This window comes from Geotrypetes seraphini, chromosome 8, assembly GCF_902459505.1.
Source record: "Geotrypetes seraphini chromosome 8, aGeoSer1.1, whole genome shotgun sequence".
Classification (NCBI taxonomy): domain Eukaryota; kingdom Metazoa; phylum Chordata; class Amphibia; order Gymnophiona; family Dermophiidae; genus Geotrypetes; species Geotrypetes seraphini.
The window spans coordinates 2,985,192-2,999,752 of NC_047091.1; the positions used below are offsets into that span (position 1 = coordinate 2,985,192).

At 43.6% G+C, this 14,561-nt stretch overlaps 1 protein-coding gene across 2 annotated transcripts in view; it reads left to right on the top strand.

Annotated features, from left to right (window-relative positions):
- The window catches only part of ERCC2 (ERCC excision repair 2, TFIIH core complex helicase subunit), a 90,515-nt gene extending 79,461 nt beyond the window's left edge, over positions 1-11,054 (top strand). Inside the window, exons 22-23 of one of the 2 annotated variants that reach the window (XM_033955087.1) lie at positions 7,399-7,542; positions 10,690-11,054. In XM_033955087.1, coding sequence (XP_033810978.1) covers positions 7,399-7,542; positions 10,690-10,782 — 237 coding nt within the window. In that variant the 3' untranslated portion in view covers positions 10,783-11,054. Of the gene's footprint in view, positions 1-7,398; positions 7,543-10,689 lie in introns of those variants that run through there. The other variant, XR_004540353.1, reaches the window with a different exon arrangement.
- Positions 11,055-14,561: the final 3,507 nt, after the last annotated feature.

Here is a 14,561-nt window from a genome sequence, read left to right on the forward strand (position 1 = left end):
AAGTGTCAGTGGATTATGGCAAGCGCAGACTCAGACAAGGGAGTTGCCAGTACAGCTTGTGCTGCTGCAAAGGATATCCCCATCAACTTGTCCAATGTACTTTCAATCCCTACCATTTTCCCATTCAACAAAATGGAGCCCATAGTGAGTGGAATCTGTACATTAAAAAAATTTTGGTTATGTCCCTTCCGGATTCCATATGCTAGATGTTCAATACCAACCCGCAATCCGGGAGTTGCAGAAATCCAACACTTTTCTGAGCACAGGCTCATCCTCCTTAGACTGAGAGCTAGAAACATATCCAGTTTCAATTTCTGCAAGCAATCTGTGCAGAAGTCTTTTGCAGTTGCTCTGTTTCTTTTTCTTATTTTTTCACTTAAAGTTTGCTTTTTCGGTGGCTTCATTGCCTAGAGACCCCTTTTCGGTGGTTCCCTGTTGGAAGAAAGGACACAGTCCCGTGGTGCCAGACTGCTGCTTCACAGAGAAACTCTGGTGGATTTGAGGAGCCAGCCTGCTGTGTGCTACCCTTCCTAGATTCGAGGTCCATTCCCCTGGAAGTTTGCGTGCCCGCTGACCTTGTCACGGGTTTTAAGCGTATGCATCTGGGGTGAAACCCACCCAGGTTTTAAGTTGTAGGCTGCCTTTCCCTCCCCCGACTGCATGGCGAAGAACTGTAGGGGCGGAGGTAATAGTCAATGTCCAGCAACTAGCAGTCTGAAGATCTTCAACTCTGGTCATTTAGAGCAGTTTCTGAGGCAGAAAATCCTTTACCTCCATTCAACTGCTGTAAAAGTGCTGACAAGCTGGCGCTGCTGGAATTATGAATAAACCCTGCATTATTTCCTATGGGAACTTCGGGGGTGGCTTGGTAAACGTGTTGAAAGGCATTTTTCAGTTTCTGAGGGTAGGGCTTAGGTCCCTCACCTCCCCAGACCCCAAATCGCTATTTTTTATTTTTGGATTTTGTTTATTTTTGCCGTTTTTGGCAGCCATCTTGGATTTTCAACAGTCCTTTTTCTTCAAAGTATTATTTCTGCCTCAATACCCCTCGATTTGTTAAAAATCATTTGGAGTGGACTCCCCAGCCCTTATTCTGTTGAATGTGTGCATTGATTGGGGCCGGATCAGCGACCATGACCCATGTGCCTTAGCATAGTGTTTCTCAACCTTTACAAGTCAGTTACCCCTAAACCTAACAAATACCAACTTAGTACCCTGCCCAAGCTCCACCCCATACCTGCCCAAACTCCGCCCCTGACTCCACCCCATAATAATAGTACTAATTGTAATGCAATTTCTTCCATCCATTTTTCGTATACACACAATGTAATCTTATTAATACATAAGGGGAGAGTGTGGCGCAGTGGTTAAAGCTACAGCTTCAGCACCCTGAGGTTGTGGGTTCAAACCCACGCTGCTCCTTGTGACCCTGGGCAAGTCACTTAATCCCCCCATTGCCCCAGGTACGATAGATAGATTGTGAGCCCACCGGGACAGAGAGGGAAGACTGCTTGGGTACCTGAATAAATGCATGTAAACCGTTCTGAGCTCCCCTGGTAGAACGGTATAGAAAATTGAATAAATAACATAAATAAATAAAATAATAATAATGGTAACCATAAAATTATAAAAACACAAAGCACACTGTATGCAGAAAAAATGTTAATTATAATTTATATTCGGGGTTTTTCTCAAAGAGGTCAAGCATATCGTGTGGGGGCGGCGGTGGACCTCGGGGGTGGATGTAGCGTATCGGGTGACAGGGAGGAATTGGCGGCCGGTTCAGCAGGGGCAGACAGGGAGCGATCCCGGGCGGCAGCAAGTCGGCTAGAAAAGGAGTCCCAAGTCCACACTACTCTGCAATGTCTCTTAGACATTAGAGTGATGGAATCTGTTCCAGAACATGAATTGGGCTTAGTCAGATATTCCTTATACTTCATCGTGCCAACGAAAGGCTTGGAGGACTGGGAGACCCATTATGGATCTTGTGAATTCCTCATTTCCGCATGGAAACAGTGCACACAGTCATAGCTTCTGTCTCTCCAGGAGAGTCTAACATCCTTGGATCTTACGGAGGCTTACCTCCATATTCCAATCTACCTGGAGCATTGCGGGTTTCTGCATTTCTATGTTCTGCAACAGCATTTCCAGTTCACAGCACTTTGGCCTCGCAACGGCACCCCGCACTATCAATAGTGGTGGAGGCCTTTCTCTGCTGTCAGAGAAGGGGATCCAGATTCATCCTTACTTGGACAATTGGTTGATCCGGGCTCCATCTTGTCAAGAATGCAAAAGTGTAGTGGAGACGGTGGTGTCTCTGCTGCAGGCATTGGGGTGGATTATCAACTTCAAAAAGAGCAACTTGATGCCCTCTCAGTCCCTAGAGTATCTGGGTCATCTTTTCGACACCAGACAGGGTCAGGTGTTTCTTTCCGAGGCATTCGGACAGAAACTTCAATAGCAGATCAGGACTCTCCTGGACTATCTGGTTCCCTTGGCCTGGCATTATCTGCAGGCTCTGGGATTCATGGCAGCCTCCTTGGAGGCGGTCCCCTGGGCCCGAACATACATGCACCCTTTACAAGAGTCCCTCCTCTCTCGGTGGTCTCCACATACCCTTCAAATGCCGCTCCCCTGGATGGAGCCAGCTTGCAGCAGCTTGAGCTGGTGGCTTCAGGAAGAGGGTTTCCGCCAGGTCAGGCTCCTTCGGATTTCAGAGTGAATGACTCTTATGACGGATGCCAGCCTGTCAGGTCAGGGTGCTCAATACGGGGACCGATCCATTCAGGGGCAGCAGACTCCTTGTCAGAAACGTTGGCCGATCAATCGCCTGGAGCTCAGGGCAATTCAGCTGGCGTTACTCACTCTCCAGCCCCTTCTGGAAGGAAAAGCAATGCAAGTATTCTCCGACAAGACCACAGCGGTGGCATATGTAAATCATCAAGGGGGCACAAGAAGTGCTCCCTTGGGCCAGGGGACTCGCATGTTGTTTTGCTGGGTGGAAGCACATCTTCTGTCTCTCTCAGTGACTCATGTTCAGGCGGACTTCCTCAGCCAACGGGTCCTGGACCCGGGAAAATATCCCTTTTGCAGAAGGCGTTCCATCTGATTGTAAAGCGCTGGGGTCAGCCCCAGATGGACTTGATGGCTTCAGCAGAAAACTCGAAGCCCAGGCGCTTTATCAGTCAACGAATACAGTTCAGAAGCCTAGGGCTGGATGCATTGGTTCAATCTTGGCCGGTTCACGAGCTTCTGCATGTGTTTCCTCTGTAACCTTTGGTCAGTTGGGTCATCTGCTGGATAGCAAAGCATCCTGGCCTGGTGATTATAGTAGCTCCGAACTAGTATGCAGATCTTGGCCATCTTCAGCAGGACGAGAAGCTCTAGCTACCTCTTCATCGATACCTTCTCAGTCAAGGGCTGGTGCCCATGGAGAACCCATGGCATGGCTCTTGAGTGCTCAGCCTTGATGAAGCGCAGTTATTCGGATGTAGTTATCTCAACTCTCTTGCACTCGAAGAAACCTGTACTATGACGTCTTATACCAAAGCCTGGAAGTCTTCCAACAGTGGTGTGCTAAAGATCAGGTGGAGCCTGCAAGGACTCCCATTTCGGTGGTCCTGGCTTTTTTTCAGGAGGGCCTAGAAAAAGGTCTAGCAGTGGCCTCCCTTAAATTTCAGGTTGCAGGCCTTTCATGTTTTAAAGTACACAGAGGTGCTAGTTCACTTTCTGCTCAACCAGATGTGACCAGATTTATGAGAGGGGCACTTCAGTTGCGACCTCCCTTATATCTTCCTTTCCCTTCATGGAATCTTAACATTCTGCAGGGCCTTAGAGAGGCCCCATTCAAACCACTGAAGGTTGCTTCTCTTCTGGATCTAACGATCAAGACTGTCTTTCTGGTCACCATTGTCTTGGGACGGCATATATCAGAGCTTCGGGTTCTTTTATGCAGGGAACCTTTTCTCCATATTATGGATGCAGGAGTTGTCCTCCGTACTGTACCTTCTTTTCTGCCGAAGGTGGTATCAGCCTTCCATGTCAACCAAGAAGTTTGGTTGCCTGCGTTTCATCCCACAGGTTCGCAAGTCTGGAGAGTCTTGCTCCACTATTTGGAGAGGACTAATGATTTCAGGCTGTCCACCTTTTTGTCCTGACTGCTGTGCCTCGCTGTGGTCAGCCGACATCCAAGTCCTCGATTGCTCGATGGATTCAAATGACCATTTCCACAACTTGCATCGCCTGCAGCAAGCAGCTGCTGATTTCGCTTAAAGCCCACTCGATTAGAAGTGTGGCTGCATCATGGGCGGAGTCTCATGCAATTCATCCTGATGAAATTTGAAGGGCGGCTACTTGGTCCTCTCTTCATACTTTTACCCAGTTTTACTGAGTGGATGTGGTGACTCATTCTAATGTCACATTGCTTTGATATGTCACCTAATGTATGAAATCTGAAAGGGACATAACAGAATGGAAGATTAGGTTTCTACCTTCGATAGTCTTCTTTCTGTTACTCCCTGTAGGATTCCATACAATCCGCCCCCTCTGTATGCACTCAGTTGTTTGGAATAGCTTGCTTCTTTCTGCCTTGGTTATTCTCCTTACAGGCTTGAAGATTTTCCAGCCAGTTGCCAGATCCTGTGGAGAGTTTTTTGTGAGTATGTGCATTACCAAAGGCCTTTTCTTGGGGTACTCGTTGCACAAAGCAGGTTAGTTCTACATTGTTCCTCCATGTTTTTCTGAGTTGCCTTTGTGCTTGTTTATTAATTGTTCATGTTTTGCAGAGCAGACCAGTTCAAGAATTCAAGAATTGTTTGTGTTGCTGGAGATCTTCCCCGTACCCAATTTTCCAAACAAACCCCTGTGGAATTTCAAGAAACCTCTCTAACGAAAGGATTGCCCCCAGCACAAATAACTCACAAATGGCTATGTTGGTTTTAAGAAGGAGGAAAAAGACTCGGATTTAAGCTTGCCTCTGGCATATTCAGCATGCATGCAAGCAAGCAAGCAATAAACATAGAGATACCTTATTAGCATAAAAAACCTCCTCCTACCAACCACCAATTCAGTGTGAGTGAAACTTAACCCTGTGCAAAAACCTTGTGCTTTGAATAAATACTTAAATGATTTATTCATTCATGCAAAAATCTTATACTTTAAATGCTTGTTTAGTTTTGCTCATTCAAAGTACTGAAACTGGTTATGCTGTGATGTGAAACGATACTTCAAATAAAGAACTCAGTTTAAACAGTGTGCAAAAATCAATATTCCAATTTCTTCAAAAAAGTGCTTACCTTATTGCACTACTGTTTCGAAACTAGGAAGTAGGACTGTGAAATGAAAACAGCATAACCACTCAAAGATCTGATCGCTCTGGATCAATCAAATCAGCCGTAGCTGACTTTGGCCAGCCAGCATTTCGCTGAAGCTGTGTAAAGGGCACTCCGGACTTTCAGTCGGCAATTTCACTCCGTGCTCACTGGCATTTGTGAGTTGTTTGTTACGTAGATCTTCCCCGTATCCCCTTGTCATGGATTTGTTTGGGATCAATCAAATCAGCTGTAGCTGATTTTGGCCAGCCAGTGTTTCGCTGAAGCTGCGTCAGGGTACTCCGGACTTTCAATTGGAACTTTCACTCCGTGCTCACCGGCGTTTGTGGGTTGTTGTTTGTTATGTAGATCTTCCCCATACCCCCTTGTCATGGATTTGTTCAGGTGTTTTACTTGACTTTGGGAATCAACTGGATATGCTTCTAACTCTTAGTCTAAGGGGGAGGAGCATGTGCTGAGAAAAATGTTGGATTTCTGTAACTCCCGGATTGCGAGTTGGAATTGAACACCTAGCATATGGAATCCTACAGGGACTAACAGAAAGAAGATTATCAAAGGTAGAAACATAATCTTATACTTCCCTCCAGTAGGCCTGAATCCTTGGGCAGTCCCACCACATATATATGTTCTCAGTTTCCCAAAATCCTTCCAGCAAGTTCTCTCCCTTTGCTTTTAGTTGGCATGCCATTGCACCCACATTTGATTGTATTTTCAACCAATTGTGGTGCATAAGAGATTTTAGGGCTCATTTTCAAAAAATGTTCAACAAGAAGCATAAAGTTCCAGATGGACGTCTTTCTCACCAAACCGTCCAAATTGCTAGTTTCAAAACCTATGAGAGTGGCTGCTGCTTCTCAGCCCAGCATGAAGGATCAGCAAATTCAATTGGGTGAAAGGGAGAAGGGTAGATCGTGGGGTTCCCCAGGGGTCTGTGGTAGGAATGCTGCTTTTTAACATATTTATAAATGATCTGGAGATGAGAATAACTAATGAGGTAATTTGCTGATGACACAAAGATGTTCAAAGTTGTTAAATTGCAAGAGGATTGTGAAAAATTACAAGAGAACCTTGGGGAGACTGAGCATCAAAATGGGCAAGTACAAAGTGAAATGTGGATGTGGAAAAGAGGAATCCAAACTATAGCTTTGTGATGCAAAGTTCCACATTAGGAGTCCCCATCTGGGAAAAAGATCTAGGGGTCATCGTTGATATGTTGAAACTCTGTGCTTAGTACACAGTGGCAGATAAGAAAGCAAAGAGAATGTTAGGACTTATCAGGAAAGGAATGGATGTCTTTGTTTTGCTCCCTGGTGAGACTGCACCTCAAATATTGTGTGCATTTCTGATTACCACATCTCAAAAAAGATATAGTAGAATGAGAAGGGCAATGAAAATAATAATGGGGATGGAATGACTTCCTATGAGGAAAAGCTAAAGTGGCTAGGGCTTTTCAGCTTGGAGACAATACGGCTCAGGGGAGATATGATAAGAGGTCTATAAAAGTGGAGTGGAATGGGTAGATGTGAATCGCTTGTTCACTCTTTTCAAAAATACTAGAAGTAGGGGACATTCAAAGAAACTACTAAGTAGTAGATTTAAAACAAACCAGAGGAAATATTTCTTCATTCAGTGTGTGTAATTAAACTCTGGAATTCAGTTAGCTTAGCAAGGTTTAAAAAAGATTTGAATAATTTCCTAAAAGAAAAGTCCATAAGACATTATTAAGATGGACTTGGAAAAATCTGCTTCTTATTTCTAGGATAATCAGCATAAAATCTGTTTTATTTTTTGGGTCTTGTCAGTTACTTGTGAACTGGATTGTCCTCTGATGGAAACAGGATATTGGGCAATTGTTATGTTCTAAGTCTCGCCACTTAACCAAAGCTGCACCATCTCTAATCCAAGAATTCAAGCAAGTGTTCATGACATAGGTGACCCTGCCTAATGCAGTCTTTTTAGAATGTTTAACTAGAACAAATGTGAAAAATTATGCTATTTGTGTGTGTGCCGGGGTTTTTGTGTGATGCTGTGCTTTTTTTTTTTTTTTTTTGCTTGGTTTGTGTTTAAGCGTTTTGCCCGTGCCGACAAACGGGGAAAATTACCACGCTGGATCCAGGAGCACCTGACTGATGCCAACCTGAACTTGACTGTGGATGAGGCAGTTCAGGTCGCCAAGTACTTCCTGCGCCAAATGGCACAACCATTCCGTAAGGTATGTACTATGTAATGAGAGAGAAGTCACATGCATCTAATGTCTTGGTTAGACTGGTGTCTCATCTCTCATGCCTCTCAGATTAACATAGTAGATGATGGAGGTGAGAGATCAATTAGCTTATCCAACCTGCCTCGTTATTTTTGTCCACAGTGTATGACTATTCCAGCAGAGTTAGTAGTTTTTATTTCTGGGTGATGTTTTTGGACAATTTGTTTTGGGGGTGTGGGGTTCAGAGTATATCCCTCTTCTCTGATTCTACTTGTTATTTGGGAGTGTGGAGGCACATTGGACACTAATACAACTATGGGATAAGAGCTCCCTGACTGACCTACTGTTGTTTGAAAGATTACAATGGGAAACAAGTATGTGTGCTTCTGACCTTTACAGCAACTGAATCAAGAGCATAATGTCCCAGATTGTGCAAGTTTAGTTTAATTAATTATGATTTCCTGTGCAAACATCATACAGTTCCTTATGGATGGTTTACGCACCTCAACTCATGAGTTGTTTGCAGAAGACATCAATCATTTTCTTCTTTCCACCCTCTTGTCTCTGGGCATCACCCCCTCTCCTCAATCTTAACTTCTGCAAGCGAGTTGAGAAGATAGAAACATAGAAAGATGACGGCAGAAAAGGGCTATAGCCCATCAAGTCTGCCCACTCCACTGTCCCACCCCATTAAGTCAGAGTGCTGCTAAGTCAGATGTCTTTTCATTTGCTCTGCAATATAAATGATCTTGAAATTGGAACTATGAGTGAAGTGATTAAATTTGCAGATGACACTAAACTATTCAAAGTTGTTAAAATGCATACAGACTGTGAAAAACTGCAGAAAGACCTTAGGAAATTGGAAGACTAAGTGTCCAAATGGCAGATGAAATTTAATGTGGACAAATTCAAAGTGATGCACATTGGGAAGAATAATCCAAGTCATAGTTACCAGTTGCTAGGGTCCACCTTGGGGGTCAGCACTCATGAAAAAGATTTGGGCAGAGGCCAAGAAAGCAAACAAGATGCTAGGAATTATTAGAAAAGGGATAGTAAACAAGATTAAGAATGTTATAATACCTTTGTATCGCTCAATGGTGCGACCTCACCTTGAGCATTGCATTCAGTTCTGGTCTCCTTATCTCAAAAAAGATCTAGCAGAGCTAGAAAAGGTTCAAAGAAGAGTGACCAAGATGATAAAGGGGATGGAACTCTTCTCATATGAGGGAAGACTAAAGAAGTTAGGGCTCTTGAGCTTGGAAAAGGGATGGTTGATGGGAGATATGATTGAAGTCTACAAAATCCTGAGTGGTGTAGAATGGGTACAAGTAGATCGGTATTTTTTTTTTATTGAATCAAGATTTACAAAGACATGGGGACATTTTAATAATCCCTCACTAAATTGCTTACAGGCTAAACTGCTGGAAAACAGTTTAGCGACAGCGTTAAAGTTTTGAAAATTGGGCCCTAAGTCCCTTGGTATTCATTTTTATTTCTATGCCTATGATATTCAGTTGCTACTTATCCTTCCGTCAAAAACACCAGAGGCCATTGCAGAACTTTCTCTCATTCTGGATAACATTGCTGGCTGGATATCTACAAATGGGTTGCTGTAAGAATGGAACTGCACTGGAAATAGGCCAAGCTACTAGGACAATGGGTCTTAATTACAAGGATTATTCATATAATGAGTGAGATAACTGCATGGAAAAATCATGATGAGCCCTTTCAAAATATGTGGACTTCTTTTGAAGATTGGATAGACACATCAGAACTAGAGAATGACACGGGGGAAAAATCTGTCCCCATCACCGCCCCGTCCCCTTCACCGCCCCATCCCCACAGCATCCATACAAGCCTCAATACTGCAATATTTAGCTTATTCCTTCCTTATAAATCAGTTCTGGCTGCTGAACTAGAGAAAAAGAAGTTCAGCTGGCAGGGCTTTGTTTATAAATTTTTATCAACACAACTAATATACTACTTTATCCTAAAGCAAAAAAAAAGAAAAGAAGGGGGTTTTTTTCTACCTTTGTTGTCTGGTTTCTGGTTTCTTCATCTTCTCATTCAATTCCTTCCATCCACTGTCTCCCTTCTCGCTGTGTCTTCCATTTGCTCTGTTATTGTGCCTCTCCCTTCCCCCCCCAAATTGGTCTGGCACCTATCTTCTTCCCTCCACTCCCCCATAGTCTGGAATCTCTGTCTTCTTCCCTGCCAGCATCTTCTCCCCACTCTTTGTTCCCCATTTTCCTTCAGCGTCTTCTCCCCACTGTCTGCCCCATGTCTTTACAGTGTCTTCTTCCCACTCGTCTTCCCCATTTCCCTTAAACGTCTTCCCCCTACTGTGTCTTCCCCGTTTCCCCACTGTGTCTTCCTCATTTCCCTTCAACGTCTTCTCCCCACATATGGCTGCCAGAAAGGTCGTCTCTGATGCAACTTCCAGTTGCGTCAGAGATGACCTTTACAGCAGCCACACGCAGCTTCAACCCTCCGGCTGCTTGTAGGAAAGCAATTTAGAAATCGCCGGCCACGAAGGTAAGGAGCAGGGAAGAGTAGGGAGATGTTTAGACTCGGTGGCGGCAGTAAGGAGGGAGGGGGTGCGATAGGTGACTGCGCGCATTCCCTCCCTTAACTGCGGGGACAAGGCCATTCACCGCTCCATGGGACGGTGAATGGCCTTCTCTCCGTAGCCATGGTGAACACAGTTTTTCCCCCACCGTTTTGGTGGGTTACCCGCGGGTAACAGCTACTGTGTCATTCTCTAATCAGAACTCTAGGTGATCTGAGGGATTACTGGGCTGTTGCAAAGACATTTCTACTTCTTCAAACCTGTAATTCATTGCTCATGACCAAATATTAGAAATCTTTTTGTATACCGCATTGAATCCTTGTCAAAACTTGTGGTATAGAAGAAAATGTTTGGTATGGTATACATTAAAAGGGAGGAGACAATGTTTCTGTGATGTACTTTTGACAGATGTATTTTATATTTCGTGTTTACTTCTCAGTAAAGAATGGATATTAAAAGAATACATTTAAAAAAAAGGCATGTTAGCCATATAGCTTTTCCCCTAGACCTAATGTACAGGCGTAGTAGTAATTTTAAATCCTTTCTGCATTTTGCACTATTATTTTTATCCACTTCTATTTTTGCAGGAGGACCAGCTTGGGCTTTCACTGCTTACCCTGGAGCAGCTGCAGTCAGAGGAGATGCTGCAGAAGATTGAGCAGATAGCACACCAGGTATAGCAGTACCATGTCGCCAGAGAATGGAAGTATGCTGGGCGAATCCATGCTGTTCTGGCAAAACATGCAGAAGGGCTGGCCCTGAAGCATATGTGGACTGACCTTTCACAACAAGAGTGGTAGTGATCCCTTGAAAAACCTGAGACAATTTTGGAGGTCATAAATAGAGCTTCCTAACTAGTTACTGCAGTGGAATCCTCTTGGTTATTTTTTTTTATTGGTGTTAAATCATGTATTATCTTGCTTGGTAAACATTTGTAATGTCATTCTCCTTACCTGTCTTACCACTGATTTTGTACTTGGATGAATTCTTTTTACCTCTATGTGCCCTGGATCTGTGACTTACCTGGTAGATAACCTTAGAAAAGGAGTTCTCAATCCATTTTTTGGGACACATCATGCCAGTCTAGTTTTCAAGATAACCGCAGTGAATATGCATTAAAGAAATTTGCATGCTATGGAGACATTTCATGCAAACTTGTCTCCTGCATATTCATCATGGATATCAAGAGAACCCCTGCCTTAGAACGAGTCTCAGGCCTCAGTGTGCCAGCCTGTCTTTGTATTGCCATCATCTCCCTTTGTTGAAAGGAATAAGGAGAAAATTGTGCAACTTAGAGCCAGCAAATACAAAGATGAGCAGCTGCTGGCAATGGTCAGGACTGGGGGAGGTTGGAAAAAGGAAATACTTCTTCAGGGTCTTGGATAACTTATAAAATTATAATTTGTATAGGATACAGTTTGGGAGAAAATTTTAGGATGAAGTTAAGAGGTGATAGGCTCCGAAGTAATCTAAGGTAATACTTTTTTACAGAAAGGGTGGTAGATGCGAGGAACAGTCTCCCAGAAGAGGTGGTGGAGACAGAGACTGTGTCTGAATTCAAGAGGGCCTGGGATAGGCACGTGGGATCTCTTGGAGAGAGAGAAAGAGATAATGGTTACTGTGGATGGGCAGCTCTATGACCTCACAATGCAGGTGCACAGAGCCTTAGCCTATAGGAAGAGAAGATGCAAATGGTAAGAACCTTAGCCAATAGGGAGAGGGGAGATATGGTAAGAGACGTTTAAATGCCTACAAGGCATAAATGCACATGAGTCGAGTCTCTTTCATTTGAAAGGAAGCTCTGGAATGAGAGGGCATAGGATGAAGTTAAGAGGTGATAGGCTCCGAAGTAATCTAAGGTAATACTTTTTTACAGAAAGGGTGGTAGATGCGAGGAACAGTCTCCCAGAAGAGGTGGTGGAGACAGAGACTGTGTCTGAATTCAAGAGGGCCTGGGATAGGCAGAGAGAGAAAGAGATAATGGTTACTGTGGATGGGCAGACTAGATGGGCCATTTGGCCTTTATCTGCTGTCATGCTTCTATGTTTCTTATTTTAATCTCCCTTTTTTGAGTGTTTATCACCAGGAGAATGAAAATAATTCCAAAATTCTTTTAAGCAGTAAGATTTTGTGAACCTGGAGCTGAGCTGGTTGACTTTAGGTCGGCTATTGTAAATGAAGGAGAGGTCTTTCTAGGGCCTGGTTAATAGAACACATATTTTAAGCCTACTTGATGCAGGTGCCTTTGTGCTTTATTAAACTGGTTCCGTGGAACCAGCTGCAGTAGTGCACAAATCGCTGTCACGCAAATTTATACCTGCTCTGAAACTGGGGTAAATGTGTACATGTATTCACACATTTTAAAAAAATACTTGTGTACAGGCAGTCCCTGAGTTACAGACACTGGTTCAAAGTCATAAGCGCACCGACAAATGGGACCAGACAATTGAGCGCAAGACTTCAGTGTGCTGCACTAAAACCTTATTTTAAAGGGCTCCGACGGGGTGTGTGTGTGGGGGAACCCCCCCACTTTACTTAACGCTGCCGTTGGGGGTGGTTTTGTTGGGTTGTAACCCCCCATTATAGAAGAAACTTAACTTTTTCCCTATTTTTTAGGGGAAAAGTTAAGTTTTCTGTATAATGTGGGGGGTTACACCCCCCAACGCAGCTGTATGAACAGTATTAAGTAAAGTGCCACGCCCCCCCCGTCGGAGCCCTTTAAAATAAGGTTTTAGTGCGGCGCGCTGAAGTCTTGCACTCAATTGTCAGATCCCATTTGGCCGGCGCGCTTTTTTCCTGTCACCACAGACACTCGACTTAAGTACGACTCATATTTAAGAATGTGGTCGCGGCTTCCTTTGATTTCACTTTCCAGTAGCGTATACTCCTACACTTTTCCTGTAAAGGATTCAGAAATAATGCATGGCCGCATTAAGAACAGTGTGTGGTAGGGGGACACTGGTAGGAGCAGTTGGCCCTTTTGTCAGCTGGAAGCAGAGGTTAGCAGCAAGAATCTTAAAATCTACAAGTTCTAAGTTACACACAAATCCGACTTAAGAACAGCTTTGAAAATGTAACTCGTTCTTAACCTGGGGACTGCCTGTATTTTGCAACACAAACCCTGCTGTGGTCAAATATGCCCTCACAGACACCTATATGAGGAGTGTGTAAAAGTACACACTATTTTGATAAAATGAGTGTATACTGCCTTGCAATTTTTTAAGAGACCCATGAAGGTACAGGAAGGGGATGGGGCAAAAAATAGTATGGTCCAAAGTTCCTCCCTCTAGTAATGGGTGATCTAAGACATTAAAATTATACTATACATATGAAAAATTTTTAACCCATTTCTCTATGCATTATGTATATCAACCTTGTAACCCATTCTGAGCTCGTTGAAGAGAATAGAATATAAAATAGAGAATGACACGGTGACAAAATTCATCACCGTTCCCGTCCCCGCGGATAACGGCGGGAAACAATCCCATGTCATTTTCTAGTGTCTAGTTCAACCTCAGTCCATCTACACCAGCATTCTTCAAAGCAAAGCTTGCGGGTCAGTGGTTGTGGCCATTCATACTCTGATTTTTCCCTCTCTTCTTAAAGAATGACATGAAGATGGTTTCCCGCGGGGACGGGAACGGTGATGAATTTTGTCACCGTGTCATTCTCTAATATAAAACAAACCAAATAAATAAATTATGCAAGACCCTGCGCTTCCATCCCAAGCAAGAACCAAGACAGCAACCAAAACAAGATTGTAGTTCATATTGTTTGTTCTTCTGTTCCAAAATGGATTTTATTTTTGTTCAAAATCAGTCTTTTCCCTATCCTCCAAATAATAAATATGTGATATGCTCTCTGTGCAATGAGCAGTAAACAAATATCATAGAGTGCTAGAATGAAAAGCTATGCCTTAGTCCCACCCTAGAGCTGCCCACAAGGGAAACTCTCTGTTTTCAAGCTTAAGAAGGAAATGAGATGCATATTTAATCTAGAATCTTTTTGCCAGAAATTCTTTTGTAAACATTCTTGTAGCAGCTGGGCCCCACCTCTCATTGCCACCTTCTCCCTACAAGGACAGGTAGCCTTCATAGTATTACATCTGTAGAATGGTTGCACACGTGTAACAGAAAACCTTGTGGGACAGCACATCTGTAACAGGTAGCCTTTAAAATGGTTGCACATGTAACAGAAAACCTTGTGGGACAGCACATCTGTAACAGGTAGCCTTTAAAACGGTTGCACATGTAACAGAAAACCTTGTGGGACAGCACATCTGTAACAGGTAGCCTTTAAAACGGTTGCACATGTAACAGAAAACCTTGTGGGACAGCACATCTGTAACAGGTAGCCTTTAAAATGGTTGCACATGTAACAGAAAACCTTGTGGGACAGCACATCTGTAACAGGTAGCCTTTAAAATGGTTGCACATGTAACAGAAAACCTTGTGGGACA